General features: G+C 36.7%; 1 protein-coding gene across 3 annotated transcripts in view; it reads right to left on the reverse strand.

Annotated features, from left to right (window-relative positions):
* The window catches only part of KIAA1217 (KIAA1217 ortholog), an 807,714-nt gene that overhangs the window by 465,761 nt on the left and 318,530 nt on the right, over positions 1–23,423 (reverse strand). The window contains exon 1 of one of the 3 annotated variants that reach the window (XM_012450132.3): positions 21,025–21,261. The exons of 1 other annotated variant lie outside the window; for it this stretch is intronic. In XM_012450132.3, coding sequence (XP_012305555.2) covers positions 21,025–21,235 — 211 coding nt within the window. In that variant the 5' untranslated portion in view covers positions 21,236–21,261. Of the gene's footprint in view, positions 1–21,024; positions 21,262–23,423 lie in introns of those variants that run through there. One more of the 3 variants, XM_064368599.1, reaches the window with a different exon arrangement.

The raw sequence follows: 23,423 nt of genomic DNA on the forward strand, positions 1-23,423 counted from the left end.
GTTCTCACTTATAAGTGGGAGCTGAATGATGAGAACACATGGTAGGTAACGACACACACTGGGGTCTGTTAGAGGGTGGGGAGTGGGAGGAGGGAGAGCATCAGGAAGAATAGCTAATGTATGTGGGACTTAATACCTGGCTGATGGGATGATCTGTGCAATCACCATGGCACACCTTTTCCTACGTAACAAACCTGCACATCCTGAACATGTACTCCTGAACTTAAAATAAAAGTTGGAAATAGGCCAGGTACAGTGGCTCATGCCTGTAATCCCAGCACTTTGGGAAGCTGAGGCAAGTGGATTATCTGAGGTCAGGAGTTCAAGACCAGCCTGACCAACATGGTAAAACCCCAACTGTACTGAAAATACAAAAAACAGCCAGGTGTGGTAGTACGTGCCTGTAATCCCAGCTACTTGGGAGGCTGAGGCAGGAGAAGCCCTTGAACCCAGGAGGCGGAGTTGCAGAGAGCCAAGATCATGCCATTGTACTCCAGTCTGGGTAATAGAGTGAGACTCCATCTCAAAAAAAAAAAAAAAAAAAAAAGTTGAGAATAAAAAAATTAGTAGTTTTACCTTCTTAGATCTAAAGTATAACAGCCTCTTTCTCTTTTAAAAATCTCTGAACTCATAAGAATATATGCCTCTGTACTCCTTTTCTAGAATTCTTTCAGCATAAAAAGGAGAACAGTCTTTTATTTTTATTGGATTGGTTAGGACAGAGCACAGCATGGACTTTGGAGACAGAGAATCCTGACTGTGGGTTGCAACTCTGGCAGTTTTGAGACCTTGAGGTAAGGCCTTACCTTTTCCAAGCTGTGGTTTCCTCATCATAAATGGGTTGTTGTGCAATTGAAAGAGAATCTGTGTGCATGGAAGTGAATGTGATTCCTAGAATCAAAGAGAGGCAGGAGCAGGGCATCTTCCTGCTCCTTATGAGAGCAGAAGAGAGGGTTCACTTACCACCATCCCGAGGTTCTCAGACTCTACATGCCAGAAACAAAAGGATTAGATAGCTGCGCTCCAGGGAGAGGCACAGACCACAAACACCCAGGATAAACATCTTTTCTTCATGGCCACAGTGCAAAGATGTCTGTTTATGTCCCAAAAAACCACACCGCCATGTTATGGGGCCCTGTGCCTCCCTCTACTCTGTTTGATACCAGTAAGTTTTTCAAGCAGTAGACACCGAGCATCTGGTATTAAACATGGCAAAAAGGCTCTGTATCAATAGATCAGGCAGCAGGAAAACAACCCATGGCCTGGTGTGACTTACGGGTTGGCCGTCCTAGTTTGTGAGTGACTGAAAGCAGCCCAGTATCTGCCTTGAGTCTCAATGAAACCAATATACAGATGAGGCCCCACTAGCTGTTCATCAGGCCTTCAGAGGCTCTACTTCCCACAAGAGATTCCTCTTGCAAAATGGCTCCAGATGCCTAGAATAACAGAAGAATTTTCAGGCTTCTGCTACAGGTTAGATTATCTTCAGTAATGACTTCTCAGAATTTGAAAAAAAAAATTAAAGTTCGTTGATAAGCACACTAAAAAATAGATTAAGGTGGGGCGCTGTGGCTTATACCTGTAATTCTAGCACTTTGGGAGGTCAAGGTGGGTGGATTGCTTGAGGTCATGAGTCCCCCATTCTATCTTCAGTGCTCACTTTATTTTTCTTCTACTTTCTAACGATGGGCAATAATGCCTCTTCAGGGTCACTGCTATAGGCACAGTTCATGTTTTTTTGTCATCTGGTGAGTGATGGCATTTAGTTAAGCATTCAACACAGTGCAAATATACTCTTCATCTGGGTGAATCCATACTGGGCTGGACGTAACCTTTCACTCACCGCTTGGCATCACAGACCACTGAAGCAGAAACGTAACTTCCCAAATCACATACTTCAAAATGACAAATCATTAAACATAGTGTCTACTTAATAAAATATTAAGTTGTAAAGAAAGATTTTTTTAAAAAAATATTATCCCTATTCTCTTCTTTTTTTGATTTCAATAAGCAATTAAGGCTGATATCTGGAAACATGTTGAGATTACTTAAGAACAAGTGGAAAGAGGAAAGCTAACATTAGAATGTCCAAAGTGAAGCACATTAATTTCAGCTGGATAAAGTTGTAAATGTATAAATGAGACACTATGTACAAAGGCACTTTTCAAACCATATTTTTCCCAATGAAGTTTTCATAAACAAACAAAACTTGCAATAATTTGTTCACTTCAAAAGTACTCAGAGAAGAGGGTTACATAATTATCTGCATAGTTTTTAGAATTTCCAGCTGTTTATAGGGATAATTAAAAAAGAAGCAAGCTTCATATTATCTTCAGTAATTGGGAATTATCTATTAAGGGAAGTTCTCATCATTCCCTTGATAATATCACAATGTTCCCTTTAATTGGTCTCATTAGATATGCCAACAGATAATTTGTTTAGTAGATATACTATCTACTTTTGTAAATATTCAAAAAATGATAATTGTAGAAATAACCTTAAAAATATTAACAAGGCTACAATGTCACCCAACCAAGCTGAATACTCATTGCATCCTACAGAGACAAGCTTTCAGTGATCTATAAACATGTTCTGAATATAAAACAATGATCACCTAGAATTCTATTTTCTACTGTCCATTTGCATATTGTTCTCTAGTTTTTCCCCTTTTTTACAACCTTTCCTTTGACTGATAATGTGCAAGTGAAAGTGAATTGAAAATACTTTTAGCAAAAACTGAACAAATTAGCATTAATGTTTCTTCTTTCACCTCCTCACAATGGAAAAATAGGTTATAACTATTTTTGTTTTTTTTCAAGAAGCAAAATATGGTTATAAAACACACTTCCCTAAAATGTATTTGGCTTAATTATTATTTTTTTTTATTGTATTTTAGGTTTTGGGGTACATGTAAAGAACATGCAAGATTGTTGCATAGGTACACACGTGGCAGTGTGATTTGCTGCCTTCCTCCCCTTCACCTATATCTGGCATTTCTCCCCATGATACCTCTCCCCAGCTCCTCACCCCCTGCTGTCCCCTCCCCTATTTCCCCCCAACAGACCCCAGTGTGTAGTGCTCCCTTCCCTGGGCAAAAAACTGCACCTTCCAGTCTTTCCCTGTGGAGGGAAAGAGTTGGATTTTGTTTCAAATATTCCAACTTTTCTGAGGGTTTCCTAAGGAACTGGCTTCTGTCTCACCTGTCTCAGAATGCTGATGGGACCCAGACATATTCTACATGCCTGGGGGCTACTGAGAACAAAGGAGATGGTTGAAACTAGTATGAACTTTCCACAGCCCCTTCTCCTAGCCCAGTACAGAATCTGCAGAAAAAATTCCAGCTCCCACCTCCTTGAGGAGGGAAAGAGTTGGAGTGCATAGTCAACTTCCGACCTCTCTGGGTGCCATCTGAGGGACTGGTTTCTATGTCACTTGTCTTGAAGCACTAATGAGATCTGGTGTACTCTGGACACCTGTGTGCCACTAAGAACAAAGATGGCAGTTTGGAGTATCACAAAGGTTTGAGAGGCCAACAGAAGCTTTAGCTGGGTTGATGTCATGCTAGGGTCTTCTCCTCTAACAATCTTGTCCATGAAGACTGGGTGAAGTGGTAGTTTTTTCTACTTTGTAGATACCAACACAGAGTCAAGGAAAATGAAGAAACAGAAACATGATCCAAATAAAGAAACAAGATAGGATTCCAGAAACCAATTCTAATGAAACAGAGACATATTAATTACCTGACAAAGAATTCAAAATAACTGTCAACAAAATGCTCAGTGAGCTCAGTAGAACAGTGCATGAACAAAGTGAGAATTTCAATAATGATATAAAAAATTAAGGAAAAATTGAACAGAAATCTTGGAGCTGAAGAGTACAATAACTGAACTAAAAAATTCATTAGGTTAGTGTTTGACAGCAGAGAAGAGCAAGCAGAAAAATCAGTAAACTCAAAGGCAAGTCATCTGAAATTATCCAGTCAAGTACACACTATGTACATTATGAAGGTTTCAGACAAAGATGAAGGAGAAAGGACCAGAAAGCTTATTCAAAGAATAATGGTTGAAAGCTTCTCATATGTGAGGAAGTAAATGGCATCCAGATCCAGGAAATCCAAAGGACTCCCAATAAGATAAATCCAAATAAATATACAAAAAGGCACATTATAATCAAATGGTCAAAAGTCAAAGAAAAAGAATTTTGAAAGCAGCAAGATAAAAGAAACTTGTCACATACAATGGAGCTTTGAGAAGATTTTCAATGGGTTTTTCAGCAAAATACTTGCAATTCAGAAGGAAGTGGGATGATATATTCAAAGTGCTGAAAGAAAAAATGCAGCCAACTAAGAAGATTAATTTGGCAAAACTGTTCTTCAAAAACGTAGAAGAAATAAAGACTTTTTAGGACATACAGAAGCTGAGGGAGTTTATCACCACTTACCTGCCTTACAAGAAATACTAAAGAGTTCTCCAATTCCCACAAAGGACACTAAACAGCAACACAGTATCATAAGAAAGTATAAAAATCACTGGTAAAGGTAAATATATAGTCGAATACAGAATACTGTATTACTGTAACATTGTGGTTAAATCATTTTATTTGAAATATGAAAGTTAAAATACAAAAAGTATAAAAATTACTATAACTAAAAATATGTTAATGAATACACAATATAAATAGATATAAATTGTGGTATCAATAACACAAATTGTGAGGGGAGAAGCAGTAAAAGAGTAGAGGTCTAACGTATGATTGAAGTAAGCTTGCTATCAGCTTAAAACAAACTGTTAGAATTTTAAATATTTTATGTAAACCTCGTGGTAACCACAAAGAAATACCTACAGAAGTTGCACACAAGAAAAGTAAGAACCAAAATATATCAATTTTCAAAAAATAAACGAAACACAAGAAAGACAGTAACAGAGGAAAAGAGGGACAAAGAAACCATAAAACAAACAGAAAATGATTGCCGAAATGGCAATAGTAACAGAACAACCAGACAGAAAGTCTACAAAGATACAGCAACATTATACAAAGATAAAGCAACATTATACAATAAATGGACCAAACACTTATACAGAACAATAGCAGCAGAATATTCATGCTTCTCTAGTACAAATAAAATATTCTCCAAGAGAGATCACATGTTAGATCACAAAACAAAGGTCAATATCTTTGGTTTTTTTTAAACACGGTTTCACTCTGTCACCAAGGCTGTGACAAGGTTGTGACATCCTTGTGACACCAAAGATGGGGAGTGCCATTATAGCTCACTATAAATTTAAACTCCTGGGTTCAAATAATCCTCCTGCCTCAGCCTCCCAAGTAGCTAGGACTACAGGCTTGCATCACCATGCCCATCTCATTAATTATTATTATTATTTTTGTAGAAACAAGGTCTTGCTATGTTGCCCAGGCTAGTATTGAACTACTGGCCTCAAGTAATCCTTCCATCTTGGCCACCCAAGGCAGTAGGATTGCAGGTATGATCCACTGTGTTTGGCCAATTCTTAATAAATTTAGGAAGACTGAAACAATGTCAAATGTCTTTTCCAAACATAATGAAATGAAACTAGAAATCAACAGCAAAATTTAAAAATTCACAAATATGTAGAAATTAAACTACACATTTTTGAACAACCAGTGAGTCAAAGAAAAAACCAGAAGGGAAATCAGAAAATATCTTGCAAACAACAAAAATGAAAATACAATACACCAAAACGAGGGAATGCAGCAAAAGCAGTGCTAAGAGAAGTTTGTAGGGATAAATGCCTACATTAGGAAAGAAGAAACTAAGTCTAAAGTTAGCAGAAGGAAGGAAATAAAGATTAGAGCAGAAATAAATAGAATAGAAAACAGCAAAACAATAGAAAAAATTAATGAAATTAAGAGTTAGCTTTTCAAAACAAAAATTGACACACCTTTATCTAGACTAAGAGAAAAAGAAGACTCAAATAAAGACAATCAGAAATAGAAAGAGGAGACATTACTTACACCTAATGCCATGTCACAGGAAAAAGGGATCATAAGAGACCACTATGAACAGATTATAAGAGACTACGGTATGCCAAAAAATTGGATAACTTAGATGAAATGGATATATTCTTAGAAACATACAACTTACCAAGACTGGTCATGAAGAAATACAAAACTGGAATAGACATAACTAGTAAGGGAATTGAATTAGCAATCAAAAGCCTCCTAACAAAAACTCAGGACCAGATGGCTTCACTGGTGAATTCAACCAAACATTTAAAAAACAATTAATTCCGGCCGGGCGCGGTGGCTTACGCCTATAATCCCAGCACTTTGGGAGGTCAAGAGATCGAGACCATCCTGGTCAACATGGTGAAACCCCGTCTCTACTAAAAATGCAAAAATTAGCTGGGCATGGTGGCGCACGCCTGTAGTCCCAACTACTCGGGAGGTTGAAGCAGGAGAATTGCTTGAACCCAGGAGACGGAGGTTGCGGTGAGCCGAGATCGCGCCATTGCACTCCAGTCTGGGTAACAAGAGTGAAACTCCGTCTCAAAAAAAAAAAAAAAAAAAAAGCAATTAATTCCAACCCCCTGAAACACTTCCAAAAAACTGAATAAGTGGGAACATTTCCAAACTCATTTTATGAGACCAGCATTATCTTCATACCAAAGCCAGATAAGAACACTACAAGAAAAGAAAATTGCAGGCCCATATTACTGATTAACATAGATAACCCCCAACAAAATACTAGCGAACTGAATTCAGCACCACACTAAAGGATCACATATCATGACCAAGTAAGATTTATCCCTAGAGTGCAAGGATGGCGGAGCATATAAAAATAGAGTAATGTGATACACCACATTAACAGAATGAAAGCTAAAAAATCACATGCTCATCTCAATATATGCAGAAAATGTAATTTTAAAATTCAAACCTTCATGATCAAAACTCTCAGCAAACTAGAAATAGAGGGAAATTACCTTAACATAATAAAGACTATATTTGACAAGTTTATGGCTAACATCATACTCAATTGTGAAAACCTGAAGACTTTTCTTCTAAGATCAAGAAAAAGACGAGAATGATCTACTCTTACTACTTCTATTAGATAAAGTGATGGAAGTTCTAGCCAGAGCAATTAGGCAAGAAAAAAACGCATCTAGATTAAAAAAAAAGGAAAATGTAAAATTAATTATCCTCATCTGCAGATGACATGACCTTATTTTCATCTGCAAATGACATGACCTATATTTTCAGAAAAAAGAACAAAGCTGGAGGCATCGCACTTCCTAATTTCAAAATATATTATAAATCTACAGTAATTAAAACAGAATGGTGTTGGTATAAAGACAGACATATAGACCAATGGTCCAGAACTGAGAGCCCAGAAATGAACCCACGCATACACAATTAGATGATCTTCAACAAAGGCATTACCAAGATACACAATGAGGAAGGGACCATCTCTTCAATGAATGGTGTTAGCAAAATTAGATAGCCACATGCAAAAGAATGAAATTGGACCTTTAACTTATGCTGTACAATATATCAACTCAGATGAATTAAGAATTAAAACATAAGACCTGAAACTATAAATTTCCTAAAAGAAAACAGTGGGAAAGCTTCATGACATTGGCCTCAGCAATGATTTCATGGAAATGACAACAAAATCACAAGTAATAAAAATGAAAATAGACAGGTGGGACTACATCAAAATAAAAGGCTCTGTACAGCAAAGGAGGCTATTAACAGAGTGAAAAGGTAACCTGTGAAATGGGAGAAAATATTTGTGAACCCTGTATAGCTGCTAAGGGGTTAATTTCCAAAATGTGCAAGGAACTCCTACAGTTTAATAGAAAACAAAACAATAACTAAAAAACCTAATATTCTGATTTAAAATGGGCTAAGAATTTGAATAGACATGACTTTGAAGAAGACATACAAATGTCCAATAAGTATATTAAAATATTAAAAGACGACCAGCATCACCAATCATCAGGGACGTTCCAATCAAAACCAGAATGAGATATCACCTGTGATGTGCCACGACACGGATGGCACATTATGGAGGACATTATGCTAAGTGAAATAAGGCAATCACAGAAAGAAGATTGCCATATGATTTCACTTATATGAGATATCTAAAATAGTCAAACTCGTAAAAACAGAGTAAAATTGTGGCTGCTTGGGATTGAGGGGAGAGAGAAATGGTGAGTTACTATACAATGAGTGTAACATTTCAGTTACACAAGATGAATGAATTTTAGAGGTCTGCTGTACATGTTCTGTCGATAGTTAATAAATTGTATTGTACACTTAAACACCTGTTAAGAGGCTAGATCATGATATCTTGCCACAATACATTTTATTTATTTTTATTTTTATGACACAGAATCTTGCTCTGTCACCCAGGCTGGAGTCCAGGTGGCTGGTACATGGTCAAACTGGAACCAATAAATAACATTTTTGGCTTTTGGCTTTCCCCCCACATCCTATGATAATATAATGCTAGACCTCAGGTTAGATATTCTTAATATAGTTCTTTCTTTTTTCCTTCTCCACCTAGAGCCGAGGGTGAGTCAAGACAATTTTTCCAAGGTCTCCCTCTGAAAGGCAGGTACATGTTTTCTTCATCTGATGCTGTCACTACTGGTTTTGTCTGTTTCTTTGTTTTATTGAGATGAGGCCTCACTCTGTCACCCAGGCTGAAGTGCAGTGGCATGATCTTGGCTCACTGCAACCTCCATCTCCCAGGTTTAAGAGATCCTCCCATCTCAGACTCCCAAGTAGCTGGGACTACAAGCACATGCCACCATACTCAACTAATTGTGTTACCACTATTCTTTGGACTGAGGATTTTCTTACTGTCAGTGAATGTGTCTTTTAAATTTCTCTAGACAACAGAGGATTGAGAGAGACCACTAAAGCAAATGATGGCTCCCACTTTGACTGAGTCCTTTGCATTGAAGATTTTTTTGTTGTTCTTGCCTCAGAGGAATTTCTTTACTTTCTGCCAGAGCAACCAGGCATGACAAAAGATATTTGGGTATTTTTATTTAATGCAGTGTTTTTAGCTTTAGCCTTCTGCAAGGGCATTCTCTGAACATCTATTACATACAGCTCCTGTTATTATTTGTTGATGATTCTTCTATTTATAGCTATTCAAAAAATTTTGTGAAATAACTTTAATAAGTAGGGCACAAATAGATTTGAGATTTTCCCAGTGTGTTGTATTTAAATATTCAAGATGCTGCTTCACAAATCTCTAAGAATGTAAATAGAAGTTTTATCAGAAAAAAAAATGACTTTACTTTGTGCCAGAAATTGAAGTGGCAAATAAGCCCTCACCTTCTTAGAAAGAAGTTCATCATCAAAACCAGAAAATTCCACTCTCAAGGAGAGAGGAAGGACAGACACTCAAATACCAACAAACCATATAAAATAATTATGTGATGCAAACCTGAAATTACAAGTAAGAATGGAAGGATGCTGAATGCCTCTAAATGGCTCCCCATGGCTGAGTCTTTCTTCTTAAAGTGGAGTAGGGGTCCCCTCAGCAATCTGTGAGAGATATTTGTGAATACTTGAAGCTATAAATTAAACATGGTAGGAAACATTTTGTTTTCGATGGTAATTCAGTTAAACATGGTCTAATATTAAATTAAACAAGATACTATAGGCTAGATTATAAGACTTCCATCATTTTAAATATAAAACATTTCTAAGAAAATTCTCTTTCTCTTTATTTTTTTGAGACAAGGTCTCACTCTGTTGCCCAGGCTGAAGTGCAGTGGCACAATCTCAGCTCACTGCAGCCTCGACTTCCTGGAATCAAGCGATCCTCCCACCTCAGCTTCCCAAGTAGCTGAGAGTACAAGTGCATGCCACCAAGCCTGGCATTGTTTTTCTTTTTTGTAGAGACAGGGTTTTGCCATGTTCTCAAACTCCTGAGCTTAAGCAATCTGCTTTTGGCTTCTCAAAATGCTAGGATTACAGGCATGAGTCACCATGCCCAGCCTCTAAAAAAATTAATCTTTGGAGTATAGTCATGTGCCGTATAACAAAATTTTAGTTAAGGATAATTCACATATACAATGGAAGTCCTATTAGATTATAATACTGTATTTTCCTGTACCTTTTCTATATTTAGATGCACAGATAAGTACAGTCTACGATGTTTGCATGACGACGAAATTGCCTAACGACGTTTTTTTGTAACATATGCTTGTCATTAAGTAATGTATGACTGTACTTGTTTGCAACTACAGAAGGGCCATGCATGCATTTGTTTTTGTTGGGAGGAAATGCTTAGAATACCCTGGCCTGGAGTTTTAAAAGAAAGTTCTTAGGTTAGTGCACACAAGCCTTAATACTCTGGTCTTATCTTTGCTCCTACTCTGAACCTCGAATCTTGGAATACCCCAGGGTCCTGGGCTACTTTCTCTCCTCGGAGATGGGACACATTTCCTTTTCTATCCTCCCCCATCTCCCTAGGTGTTCATCCAATCCCATGGCTTTAAATACACTTACATACTGGTGATACACTTACTTATATCTGTAGCTTCTGTCCTGTCCTGATCTCTAGACCCATATGTTCAACTTCCTTTCTGGTATCGCCTCCTGAATGCTTATTATTGTACCACATTAATATCATAAAGAAAACTTCTGATTTTCTCAATTCCTGAAACTTGCTCCTTCCCTGCTTCTCATTACTCTCCATCACTTTGCCTTAATTTTTGTTGTAGAGCCCACAGTTAAGCCCCGTGGAACCACAGCCTTCATCTTCCATGGCCTTCGTCTTGGTTAGATCCTAGAATAATGCCTGACACTCAGGCTAATAAATGTTCACTGAAGGAAGAAAAAAAAATGAACACACTTTTTTTTTCTCTTGAAATTATTTCAATCTCTTCTTCTCTCCAGGTTTCCCTCACCAGCCACATGGAGTGTGGCAAAATCCTTTGCCATTTCCTAAATGCAACCAACATAGTCTATTATGATGCTTCCTTTCTCATTCTACCTGGTGAACTCATTACCTGGGGGAAATGGCCTGTTCTTCTGTGTATTCATGTCATTTTGTATATAAATCTATTCAGAAAATTCCATTTAGATATCCAGATAACCTGGTTATTTCTATCATTATATAATACTTTTCAGGGCAAGATCAATGTTTTACTTGTTTTTAACTTTCCAGTATTTAGCACAATGGGAGACACATAGTAGATGGTTAAATAGGTTTCTTTCTTTCTTTTTCTTTCTCTTTCTCTTTCTTTCTTTCCTTCCTTCCTTCCTTCCTTCCTTCCTTCCTTCCTTCCTTCCTTCCTTTCTTTCTTTCTTTCTTTCTTTCGAGTGGGTAAAGGCACACCAAAACAAAAACAAAAACAAAAACGTATTGTAATATTTGAACCTAATTGCCAGGTTCAAATATTAAAATATTGGCTCAAGGAAAGTCTAACTCATGTATATCCTACGTATATTGAAAATGGAACTACTTAAGTTTATTAACTCCAAACTAATGAATATGTTAAAAATGTAATATACCTGCATAATACTATATATATATATTCACAATGTGTATGATAAGTTGTCGGATACAAGCATAATATTCTATAGTCTGAATAATTGTGTTTAAACCATGAACTTCTGTTAAAATGTGATATACCAAGAAATACAAAATATAACAAAAGATATCTGTGTTCCTGACAGATATATTTAACCAATGTTTATGATATATAAGAAGGGATTCTTTGCTTAGTTATGATTTCCTCTAGGTTATTTTAGTAATGGAATTGTATATTTTGGAAACTTAGAGAACAAAATTACCCTGAACTCAGTTGAATTTTTTCCTGTTACAAAACAAGGGGAGGCAGACTTTGTGGTGTGCCTTAAAACTCTAAGGCTAATTAACTCAAGAAACCATAATAGTTAACTTGCTATAGCATCGTCATCAAGAAGAAGGCTCTTCTGTCTAGATTTTCAGGTTCTCAAATGCCTCTCCTACCCATATGTAGCCATGAGCTAGGAAGGTTGGTATTATGTGACTATATAAGAGATGGGTAATCTGATAGGCAGATCGATAGGTAGAGAAGCTCGTGATACTTTGATCCTAAATAGCCAACATTAATAAAAGTACTCTTAACAATGTATATAGCATATAATAATATGAGAAAATAATTTACTTGCTTGGGAGATATAGCCCCAAATAACAAGGTAATCACATACTCATTCACCTATTCTAATTCTGGTTATTTTTCAAATGGCCAAGTTCTGATTGCTTAAATGAATGCAATATAATAAAAGTATTTTAAATATAAGATGACTCATTAGACTTAGAAACTAAAAGCTGGAAGCAATATATGCACCAAGAAATGAGTACGAGGAAATTAAATGAAAAGTAGTTTAGGTAGCAAAATACTGTATTGGAGCTGGCTAAAACTCTCATTTGTGATTCTATATAATCTCTTAAATTCTTTACAAAGAAATATTTCATTAAGACATTAAAGTTTGGAAGGTACTTAATAGTACAGATTTTAGGAAAATAGTTACAAAAGTAGAGCTTGTTACTTTAGTTTCCACTCTAGTTAAAGCAGAAACAAAATCATTTTATAATTTTTAATGTTATTGACATAAGAAATGTTTCTTTATCGGATCCATTAGAGATAAGCCACCAAAACCAAACCCATATCTTATAAACATAATAAGAGATACTGCTCACATGTTCTCAGGATTAAAGGAGCCCTGATTATAACTTAGTTATATAGATAAAAATCCCATAAAGAATCAGCACAACCATTGCCTGTTCAATGCTCACTCTTCTTGGAGTACACAAGTAGCAACAGAAAACAGGAGTGCAGGTAACAGACTACAAGAGACACAACATATCAGAGGTTAATAAGAAGTCATGCCAATTGGCTTAGGTAAAGAGTTCATGACCAAAAACCCAAAAGCCAGTGCAACAAACACAAAGATAAATAAATGGGACCTAATTAAACTAAAAAGCTTCTGCACAGCAAAGGAAATAATCAGCAAAGCAAACAGACAACACACAGAGTAGGAGAAAATTTTTGCAGACTCTGTATTTGAAAAAGGACTAATATCCAGAATCTACAAGGAACTCAAACAAATCAGCAAGAACAAAACAAATAATCCCATCAAAAAGTGGGCGAAGAATATAAATAGACAATTCTCAAAAGAAGATGTACAAATAGCCAACAAACATGAAAAATGCTCAATATCACTAATTATCAGCAAAATGCAAATCAAAATCACAATGAGATACCACCTTACTCCTGCAAGAATGGCCATAATTTAAAAATAAAGAAATAACAGATGTTGTCATGGATATGGTTAAAAGGGAACACTTTGACACTCCTTGTGGGAATATAAACTAGTATAACCATTATGGAAAACATAGAGATTCCTTAAATAAGGAAACATGTTCATAGTGGAATCTCTATGGTAAACATAGAAATTCAAGTAACTAAAAGAAAAACTACTATTTGCTCTAACAATCTTATTACTGGGTATCTACCCAGAGGAAAAGAAGTCATTATATGAAAAAGACACTTGTACATGCATGTTTATAGCAGCACAATTCACAACTGCAAAAATACAGAACCAGCCTAAATGCCCATCAACCAACGAGTAGATAAAGAAAATAATAAATATATTCATCCTGGATTACTACTCAGCCATAAAAAAGGAACGAAATAATGTCATTCGCCGCAACCTGGATGGAGTTGGAGATCATTATTTTAAGTGAAGTAACTCAGGAATGGAAAATCAAACATCATATGTTCTCACTTATAAGCAGGAGATAAGTTATGAGAATGCAAAGGCATAAGAATGATATAATGGACTTTGGGGACTTGGGGGGAAGGGTATGAGTGGGGTGAGGGATAAAAGATCACACATTGGGTACAGTGTACATTCCTCAGGTGATGGGTGTACCAAAATCTCAGAAATCACCACTAAAGAACTTTTCCATGCAACCAAAATTAGTGAAATAAAAAAAAAAAAAAAAAGAAGAAGAGGAAGCAGCCATGTCAAGAAGTGGACATTTGAAGGGAAATATGGAGGTGTTCTTGCAATTTTTGCTTTTTTCTGTTTATGATATATATAAAGCATTGAGTTAGAAGACATTAGTTCAAACCAGTGTACCTCTAGTCTTGATTAAAACAAGTAACTCTGGCTTTTTCCTTATATATTTTAAAAGAGATAATTTAGGTGATCTTTATAGGTTTCTATGCCACTGTAAAATTCTGAGACTGTTAATTCTCTTGTCCACAGTGAGTCATGCTTCTCTAATGCAGTGCATTTACTTTTTGATCACACTTGTGAGTTATTGATCTCTCTACTCTAAGTGGGCTATGCCAGGTTAACTAAAACAGATTAGCTCAGAGGAAACCCCAGATTAACTTTTAAGAGGTGACTTAATACTCCTTTTCTGACATGTTGAATTTTAACAGAAGAAAATAAAGCATGGTAAAAAAAATTGCTTATATTTCTCACTTTTCATTCATTACTAGGTGGGATAATTTATTCATTTATTTTATTTTATTTTTTTTGAGACAGAGTCTCACTCTGTCACCCAGGCTGGGGTGCAGTGGTGCAATCTTAGCTCACTGCAACTTCTGCCTCCAAGGCTCCAACAATTTTTCTGCCACAGCCTCCCAGGTAGCTGGGATTACAGGTGCTTGCCACTATGCCTGGCTTATTTTTGTAGAGGCGGGGTTCACCATGTTGGCCAGGCTGATCTCAAACTCCTGACCTCACGTGATCCACCCACCTTGTCCTCCCAAAGTGCTGGAATTACAGGCATGAGATACCTCGCCCAGCCTGGGAGAAAATTTTTAAAAATATTAGTCAAGAGTAATTTTCCATATTCACACAGTCATAGCTCATACTATATTTAACTAGAGAAAAATTGCCATTAAATACTCTTAAGTACATTAAGTATGTTTTTAGTTTTCATTTGTACATTATCTGTTCAAAGTATGCTATGCAAATTGTAGCAAAAGGATAGGGAGAAACGTAATGGCCCATATAGATGTGTAATGCATGGATATGGACTAACTGATCTCAGTAATGAGCCAAAACTATGAATTTAATAACTGTGTGCATAAGTTGCCACTGCTCTGTTGAATACATACTGTACCCTTGACCTCTGATCTTCTCAACAAAGGAGTGGAATTGGTCCTAAAGGCAGTCAGTTAAAGAAAGGCACATGGACACAGGGAAGGGAACATCACACACCGGGGCCTGCCAGGGGGTGGGGGGAATAGGGGAGGGGTGCAGAGGGTGGGGGATTGGGGAGGGATAACATTAGGAGAAATACCTAATGTAGATGATGGGGGAATGGATGCAGCAAACCACCATGGCATGTGTATACCTATGTAATAAACCTGCACAATCTGCACATGTAACCCAGAACTTAAAGTATAATTTTTTAAAAAAAGAAAGGCACATAATCAATATAAATACATTGCTGCTTCTGGAAAGTACTAGAAAAAGTATAAGTCTTACCAATGGATGATACCCACTGACTTCTGTTATCAGCTTGCTCCTTTTTATTAGGAAAAAGCCATACACTGAGTGCACCTTTTAGAGACATTGCCTATCGACAGCCATGACTGTCTTCAGGCTACTTCACTGTGCATGGGTCTAAGATCGCTGCAGTCATCAGCAGGGTCCAGAAAAAATTTGAGTGCCACTAGCAAGGGGAAAAACTTTTTGTTCTCCAGTTATTAACATTTTTGACTTGCAGAGGTGGACAATATTGAGCTCCAGGTATCTAAAGGTGATCTCAATCAACACGTACTATAGGAAAGAAGATGCATGTAAGGTTACTCCTTAAACATAAAGAATAAGGCAACATATGCAACCAATCAGGGGCTGATAATCGAATTTTTCTGGTGTGGGTACATGCATGGTATTTGCAATGCAGTAAGACTTTATCCTCTACAGAAATTGTAGGTATGTAAATAGAGACTCCTTTGTGCTTGACTTAAGAGTATTCATGCAGCACATGAGCTCTTGAGAACACTGGACACACATTAAGTCATTAATCCTCACCACTACTTCTCCCCATAAACCACATATTATTATTCTTTAATGGTTGACGAAATTCAGTCCAGAAGGATAATTGCCTTGCTCAAGGCCACAGAGGGAGCCTGTGTCAGAAGAGAATTAGACTTGAGTGATTTTTGGCCTGAAGGCTTGTACTAGGACCACCAGGTCATGTGAGATGGAAGAGCCTTTCTTGAACTGTATGCAGTATGTGTGTGTGTGTGTGCACGCGTGCGCGTGCGTGTGTATGCATGTGTGTGTACACACTCATGTCTGCAGAGATAAGTATACATATTGGAACAGCAAGGCCCTATAGCCAATGTATGCTTTAATTTATTTCAATATTAGAATAGCATTTACAGTTTTGTGTTACATTTAACTCTGAAATTTGTTCTTATCCTTTTCCATTTCTTTGTTTTGTTTAAGATACAGCAATCCTGGGCAATAAATAAAAATGCTGAAAACAGAAGAGCTTATTCTGAATTACAGAGTGTCACCAGAAAGATTTTTTAGGAGCTAGCTAACCAATCACAAAGTGTTAACTCACTTTATTAACTTCTTTGATGAGTGAATTGCTTTCTGTGTAGAAAGGTGCTCTAGCATCACGGTGAAATGTGCAAGTACAGGGCTCAAAACCACTGGAATTAGAATTCTGGCTCTATTTATTGTCTGCATGATCTCGGGAAAGGAACACAAACTCTCTGATACAGTTCGGCTTTATGTCCCCATCCAAATCTTCTGTCAGACTGTAAGCCCCATGTGTCAGGGAAGGCGCCTGAGGGGAGGTGATTGAATTATGGAGGCAGATTTCCCCCTTGCTGTTCTTGTGTGAGTGAGTGAGTGAGTGAGTGAGTGAGTGAGTTCTCATGAGACTGACGGTTTAAAAGTGTGGCAGCTCCTTCTCACTCTCTCTTTCTCTCCTGCTTCACTGTGGTAAGATGCGTTCGCTTCCCCTTCGCCTTCCACCATGATTGTTTTCTTGAGGCCTCCCCAGCCACGCAGAACTATGAGTCAATTAAATCTCTTTTCTTTATAAATTACCCAGTCTCAGGTAATTCTTTATAGCAGTGTGAGAATGGACTAATACACCCTCTGTCTCAGTTTCCTCATCAGCAAAATAGGAATAATAAAAGGATTATGTCAGAGGACTTTTGTGAGGACTATATGAGTCAATGTATTTGTAAGTGCTTAGAAGTGTTCGGGCCACACAGGAAGAATCCAACAGAGATTAGGTATCATCATCATCATCATCATTATCGTCATTACAAATATATGAGATGGAAGCTATTTTTTCAAACCAAGTTTGCAGTCAGTATTTATGTCCTCTTTTAAAAAGTATTTTTCCTTACAACAGTTAAAAGGTAAACATTAAATAAATAAATAAATAAATAAATAAGTAAGTAAGTAAAATCAGGACAAAACAATTTAGGGGCAGGGGAACCAGAAAGTCCAGAAAGAAATGTCATATTCTCAGATATTGGCTCATAGCCTCATCCTGAATAAAATTGTTGACATATATCTTCATATACAGTTCAACATTCACTTTTCATTTGGTGGGTTTGTATCATAAAGGAAGCTTTCTATAGGTAAACATGAGTTTCAAGGCTGTTGTAATAAGAATGATTGATTGCCAGGTTCTTCTGTTCTAGGGGTCAATTCAGATCACTGGTTCAGAATGAAAGCATACCAGTATCACACTGATATGGTTACTCTCATCATGAAACACAGGTATGTGGTACCATCAGATTAGACCAGGCAATGATAAACACATTAGGTAAATGAAGCACATAGATATATTGATTATATACAGAAAATAACACCATGTGCTTTGGTCCCAAAATAATCAGAATTTTAAAAGCTTCTTGGAAATTAAAAATATGATGATGATCAAAGTTAGACAGTAGAAGAGTTGGAATATGAGATTAAAAAAATCTCCTAGAAAAACTCAACAGATAAAAGCTAAAAAATATAAGGGAAAGATGAGTATCAGAAAAACTGATGTAGTAGATTCAAGAGCCAACTCCTAGGAGGTCAATAAAGAGAGAACTAGAGCAAATACAGAGAAAGAAATTATCAAAGAATTGATAGGAAAGAATACCCAGAATTGAAGGCCATTATACCTCAAACTGAAAGAGCCCATCAAGCCAAAATGAATGAATAAAACTCCTAAACTTTTAAATATTTCAGTGAAATTTTAGAACATCAAGGATAAAGAAAGAGATTCTTAAAGCTTCAAGAGAAAGAGAAAACATTGCCTACAAAGGAAACTGTTAATCTTTGAAGAACATAGGACTTCTCATCAACGCTTCTAGATTCCAAAAGACAGTGGGGAAAGGCCTTTAACATTATGAGGAAAAATATTATTTTTGCTCTAAAAGTCTATGCCCGTCCAAACTGTCAACGAAATGTAAAAATATAATAAAGATATTTTTGGACATGTAAACATTTAAAAAGTTTACCTGTCATGTAGTTTTCCTTAAGCTTCTTGAGAATGTGCTTAGCAAAATAAGAAAGGAAAGTAAGAGATACATGTTCTGGTGTTCTAGAAATCAGGCAGGAAAGAGCAGGGCAGAAGGACTGAGGGATGCAGAGAAAAGCATCTGGAAAAAAAGGGGGGTTCTACGAATATGACCATGACCATACAGTTCTTTGGAGAATAGAGACGCTGAGGATAGAAAACTAAAGAATTTAGGGAAAATGACTTAGCATACTTTTCAGCCTTGAAATAAAAAGATTTATGAGGTCAGATTAGTTACATACTTTACTGATTTTCAGCTTTAAGAATTATCCTATAGATAGATGATGGAAACTTGATTATGATAACCAAACAACTATTATCAGTATTTTAATACCCAAATAAAAGTACAGAAGAGAAAATTTAAGAAGTGGAGAGGGGAGTATGGAAAAGAGGTAAAAGGAAGAGTCACTACAGTAATCTAAGAAATATACTAAATGGTAGACAAACTTAAAAAAAAGTTTATAGATGTGCCAGGGTGCCCTCATTTAACAAACTACACAAGGGAGAAATAAAGTCTGACACATGATAAGCTGCATCGAGATTAAGCTAAACCTTGTGGACCAAATGTAATGAACATTCTAATGAACTAACACTAGAATCTCAGTGAGGATGGCAAAAAACACCACATCAATTCAACATAAATCTCAGATGGTGTGGCTACTATTGGATTTCTTGATCTCATGACAACCATGTTCCACGAAAGCCTAATGCAACATAGCTATCTTAGAGAGAGACTCATAGTCTGATTTGCCAACTATTAAATGTTTCTACTGGTACTACACGATACAATGTATTGGATAAAAAAATACTGATTAAAGAATAAAAACAAGTATAAATGATTATGACATCTTTCAAAAATAAGCCAGTTTTGCTGTCAATATCAAAATGTCTTGTGGTAGAATGGTTTCTTTTCCTCTCAGAGAAATACAAAGAAAATACCACCTCATTATTTTAAATTTTACCCCTAGTTTATTTATTTTTTAACAAAAATATGCCTTATTTATATTGATTTTGGACTTTGATACTCATTCTTGGTTTTAAATGACTTTTAACTAATCCCAACCCAAATCTGTTATCAAAGAAAACTATTTTCACCCACTAAGTCTATTCAAAAATGTTCTCATAGGTTGCCATGAAAAGGTCAGCATTTTGAATAAATCTTTGGAATAAGCATTGAGCCTCAGATTGTTTGTTTATAAAAGGATATACTTTGTATAGATGTTTGGACACCCTTTAGGTTGAGGTAGTTGGCATTCCTTTTTCTACGAATTTTTCAGATTTTTACACATATTCTAACATGAAAGAAAGTTTTCCTTTTATACAGGCAAAATTCATTCTATTCAGCCACTCTGTCAATACTTCTATGGTCTTTTAGTGTTGATTACATGTACCTTTCATGAGGCATTTTGGTCTCAGTTTTTTGTACAAGCATGTCATTGATCACAGTGGACAAAACAATAATAAAACTAAGGAAAAATTAAAATTTTCTAGACAGATAATTACCCTTTAGTACAGGGCACAAAAATGTATCATTGCATATTTGTTTGACATAGTTTTTAATAGAGAAGAGGTCAGGTTTAAAATTATAAAATAGACTTTTTATAAAATAAAAACTTCCTTCCAGTTATAAGAATGAGAATATTAAAACAATTTTTTATCTTACTATAAAATCACACGGCCAAATATTACATTTGTAGTAGAGAACTCAAACTCTATTAAAATAAGTATTATAAATGCTGCTTAGTGATTTAATATGTAGTTCTTGGTATAATGGGGGAAATTACTATTATATTTTTAGCTGTGATTTCATTGCCCTCTGTGATTATATAAGTTAAAATAACAGATAGCTTTAGTTACCACATTTCTCAATTCCTGGGCAAATATCCATCAATACTCTTGCTAGGTGAAACATTCCAACATTCGCCTGAGAAGGCTAATTTAAATGCTCCAGGTAACAACGCTAGCAGAAATTTTTATCATGCTTTTCAAGGAACCATACGTTAGACTAGCATTTCAGATACAATTGATTTTTAAAAGAGACTGTAAACAGTTAAGCATGCAACAATTTCATTGCTGGTTAATGATGAGGTTTTAGAACATTTTTCTTCTTTTTTTTGTTTCTATTCATATAAATGGTAAGAAACTTTGAATATGATTGGATTATGAAAGACTACAAAACACGATCAAGAATAAAATCTGTTATTCTGGAAGACAAGTGAAAACAATCCATGTTTCTTATCTCATTCCTTAATTAATGATAGAAAGTTCTATCACCTGCATCTTCCTAATTACTGGTTATTTCTAGCAACACACTCCAGGATTTTAGAAAATTTCACATTCAATCAAATGGATAAGTTTTGAAGCCATGAAATTCTCATTCATTGAAGTTACCGGGCAGTATTGTCAAGCAGGAAGTTTCTAAGCAAACACTCACAAAAGCAGTGGATTTCAAACATTACCTTTGTGCGTAGCAGCCTTCCGCTGGGCAGGAGTTGCCGCTGTTTGCACCTGCTGCTGTTTGACCAAATTTCCTTCACTCCCAGTTCTCAAAATCTTCTCACCTAAGCTGATTTTTTTCTGTTTGCTGTTCAAATCATCCCGCTTAGCTGATGGCAGTTTAGAAGCTGCGTTAGAGAAGAAAGGTCTAGCCAAGCGAGAGGGTTTGGACATTTTAAATGGCAGAAAAAACAACAAGAAAAAAAAACACCCACAAACTCCAGAATGTTACCTGCTGGGACAGCAGATTCTAAAAAATCCTTTGGGCTTCACTTTTCAACGGACACAGTTACAGTATGAAGTGCAGCTGGACGGAAAGTGCTGGGCTCCCACTTGGATCTCTTTTAAACACAAGGCGTCAGGCAACCCCGTAGCCCATTTACGGGACCTGTGGAATGTAAATCTGTGTATCTAAGATGCCGGTGACAGTTTTGCAGTGGTAAATGCTCCAATTCAGAGCAGACAGCAGATGCTGCATTAGGCAATATGAAACACACACACACACACACACACACACACACACGCACTATACTCCCTTGCATACGGAGACTACACATCAGACAGCCTAGAAATGGAAAAAGAATGTAAATATTACCCCACCCACTCAGGTACAATACATAAAAATGAGCCAGATGTGTGGTTTGTATTATTAAGTGCATACCACGTTCAGTTTCCAGGCATTAGTTCAAGCAAATATTTCCTTGCTTTAGCACATTCCTATAGTATATTCCAAGAGGTGGCCATGTAACGAATGCCCACCTTACATAATTACTTCTCCTGTTGTTTATAGAACAGGCACAGCACCATGACAAAGTAAGAAAGCAGCAGGATATAATTTCCATACCTCTTCGGGCTGCCATAGGGTACGGACTAGTTGATAAAGAGGGCAATTGTGTGTCTGTGTGGTGTGTTGTGGGATGTGTATATATGTGTGTATGTGCCTATGTGTGTGTGTCAGAGAGAGAGTTGGGGGAAGAGATATAAATTATTTTACCTTTTAAAGAGTTTGGAGTTTATTCTAACAGACGAATACTTGTACTAAGCGTGCTTTACAAAAAACAACAGTCATGATGTAAAAATCAAGTGTGTTCAAGGGGGTCATATTTTTCAAGGCTGAAAACATTCCTTCCACCAATTGAACACGAAGCCCATACCAGAAGCATACAACCTCTCCCCCACTAAGGATAACCATTTTCCCTCTTAGTTTCCCATGTCAGTGATTTTTATGACTTGAGGTTAAGCTGTTTCCAACCTCAATTATGCTGTGTTCCCTTGGGGAGAGTCTACACAAACTCTCTATGAACTATAAAAAGGTTCTTGGAAGATGTGGTCATATAACTCCACTCCAAGTGTAAATACCGTGCTATTCCCCATTTACAGTTGATAAATGTGAAGCTACTTAGCACTTTATCAGACACAGTTATGTGCTGGAAAGAGTACAAATTTTGGAATCAATGGGAACAGGAGTTACCTCTAAATTCTAAATGTGGGCCCAGCCCAGGGCAAGTTACCTTCTCTGGCTTTTCATTATTAAAATTGGGATAATTTTTGCCACATAGAGTTACTACAAAGAGCAACTGAAATGACAAATCTGCACCTTGTCGGGCACATGGTAGCACTCAATAAATACTTTCCGTAGCCCGTTTTTCCAAAAATTCAGTTTTAATGATTCCTAACAGGTCTAGCATAGCCTTATAAAAAATGTCAGTTACAAGATCAACTCTTCACTCAGACCACAGAGTCCATAGTAGGATCACACTCATAACCTCAGCCCTATAAACTGGGAGGAATAAATGTGAGAGTAAACCCTTAATATTATGAGACGCATCCTGCAAATGTAATGAACCACCACATTTGCAAATACTGCTATATCCTAAAATCCACCCCATTAAATTTAGTAAAGCATAACTACGAAATTTAAGTGAGCCTTTTACTCTTAATAATTCTGTCCAAATAAGAAAGTCCATGCTTTCATTTCTCCAAATTATCTTTATGTCTGCTCGAGAACTATTGCTTTCTCAGGCTTCTTCGGGTTTCTTCATTTCCCTCATCATATTAGCAGTCGTCTTTCTTTTCAGGAAAAGACTTCACAAAGAAACTAACTTTGGCTACTTCATAGGCTGTCAATTGAGGAGCATTACAGTTGTGCAGGGATGTAGGAGGCAGGTACCAGCCAGGACTCTCCACTCACTAGCCAAGTGGCCACTCCAGAGACCAGGCTCACATTTTAGATTCATGCCTCAGAATAATGACTGACAGCAACATAGCTTGGACCCTGGTGGATACAAATCACATGACTCCGAGGGCTGTGGCACCTGGCAAAGGACTTTAGTCTGGAAAGCTGGCTGGAAGGATCAGTGCC

This window comes from Aotus nancymaae, unplaced genomic scaffold, assembly GCF_030222135.1.
Source record: "Aotus nancymaae isolate 86718 unplaced genomic scaffold, 86718_ANA_hifiasm-v0.15.2.pri h1tg000077l, whole genome shotgun sequence".
Lineage (NCBI taxonomy): Eukaryota > Metazoa > Chordata > Mammalia > Primates > Aotidae > Aotus > Aotus nancymaae.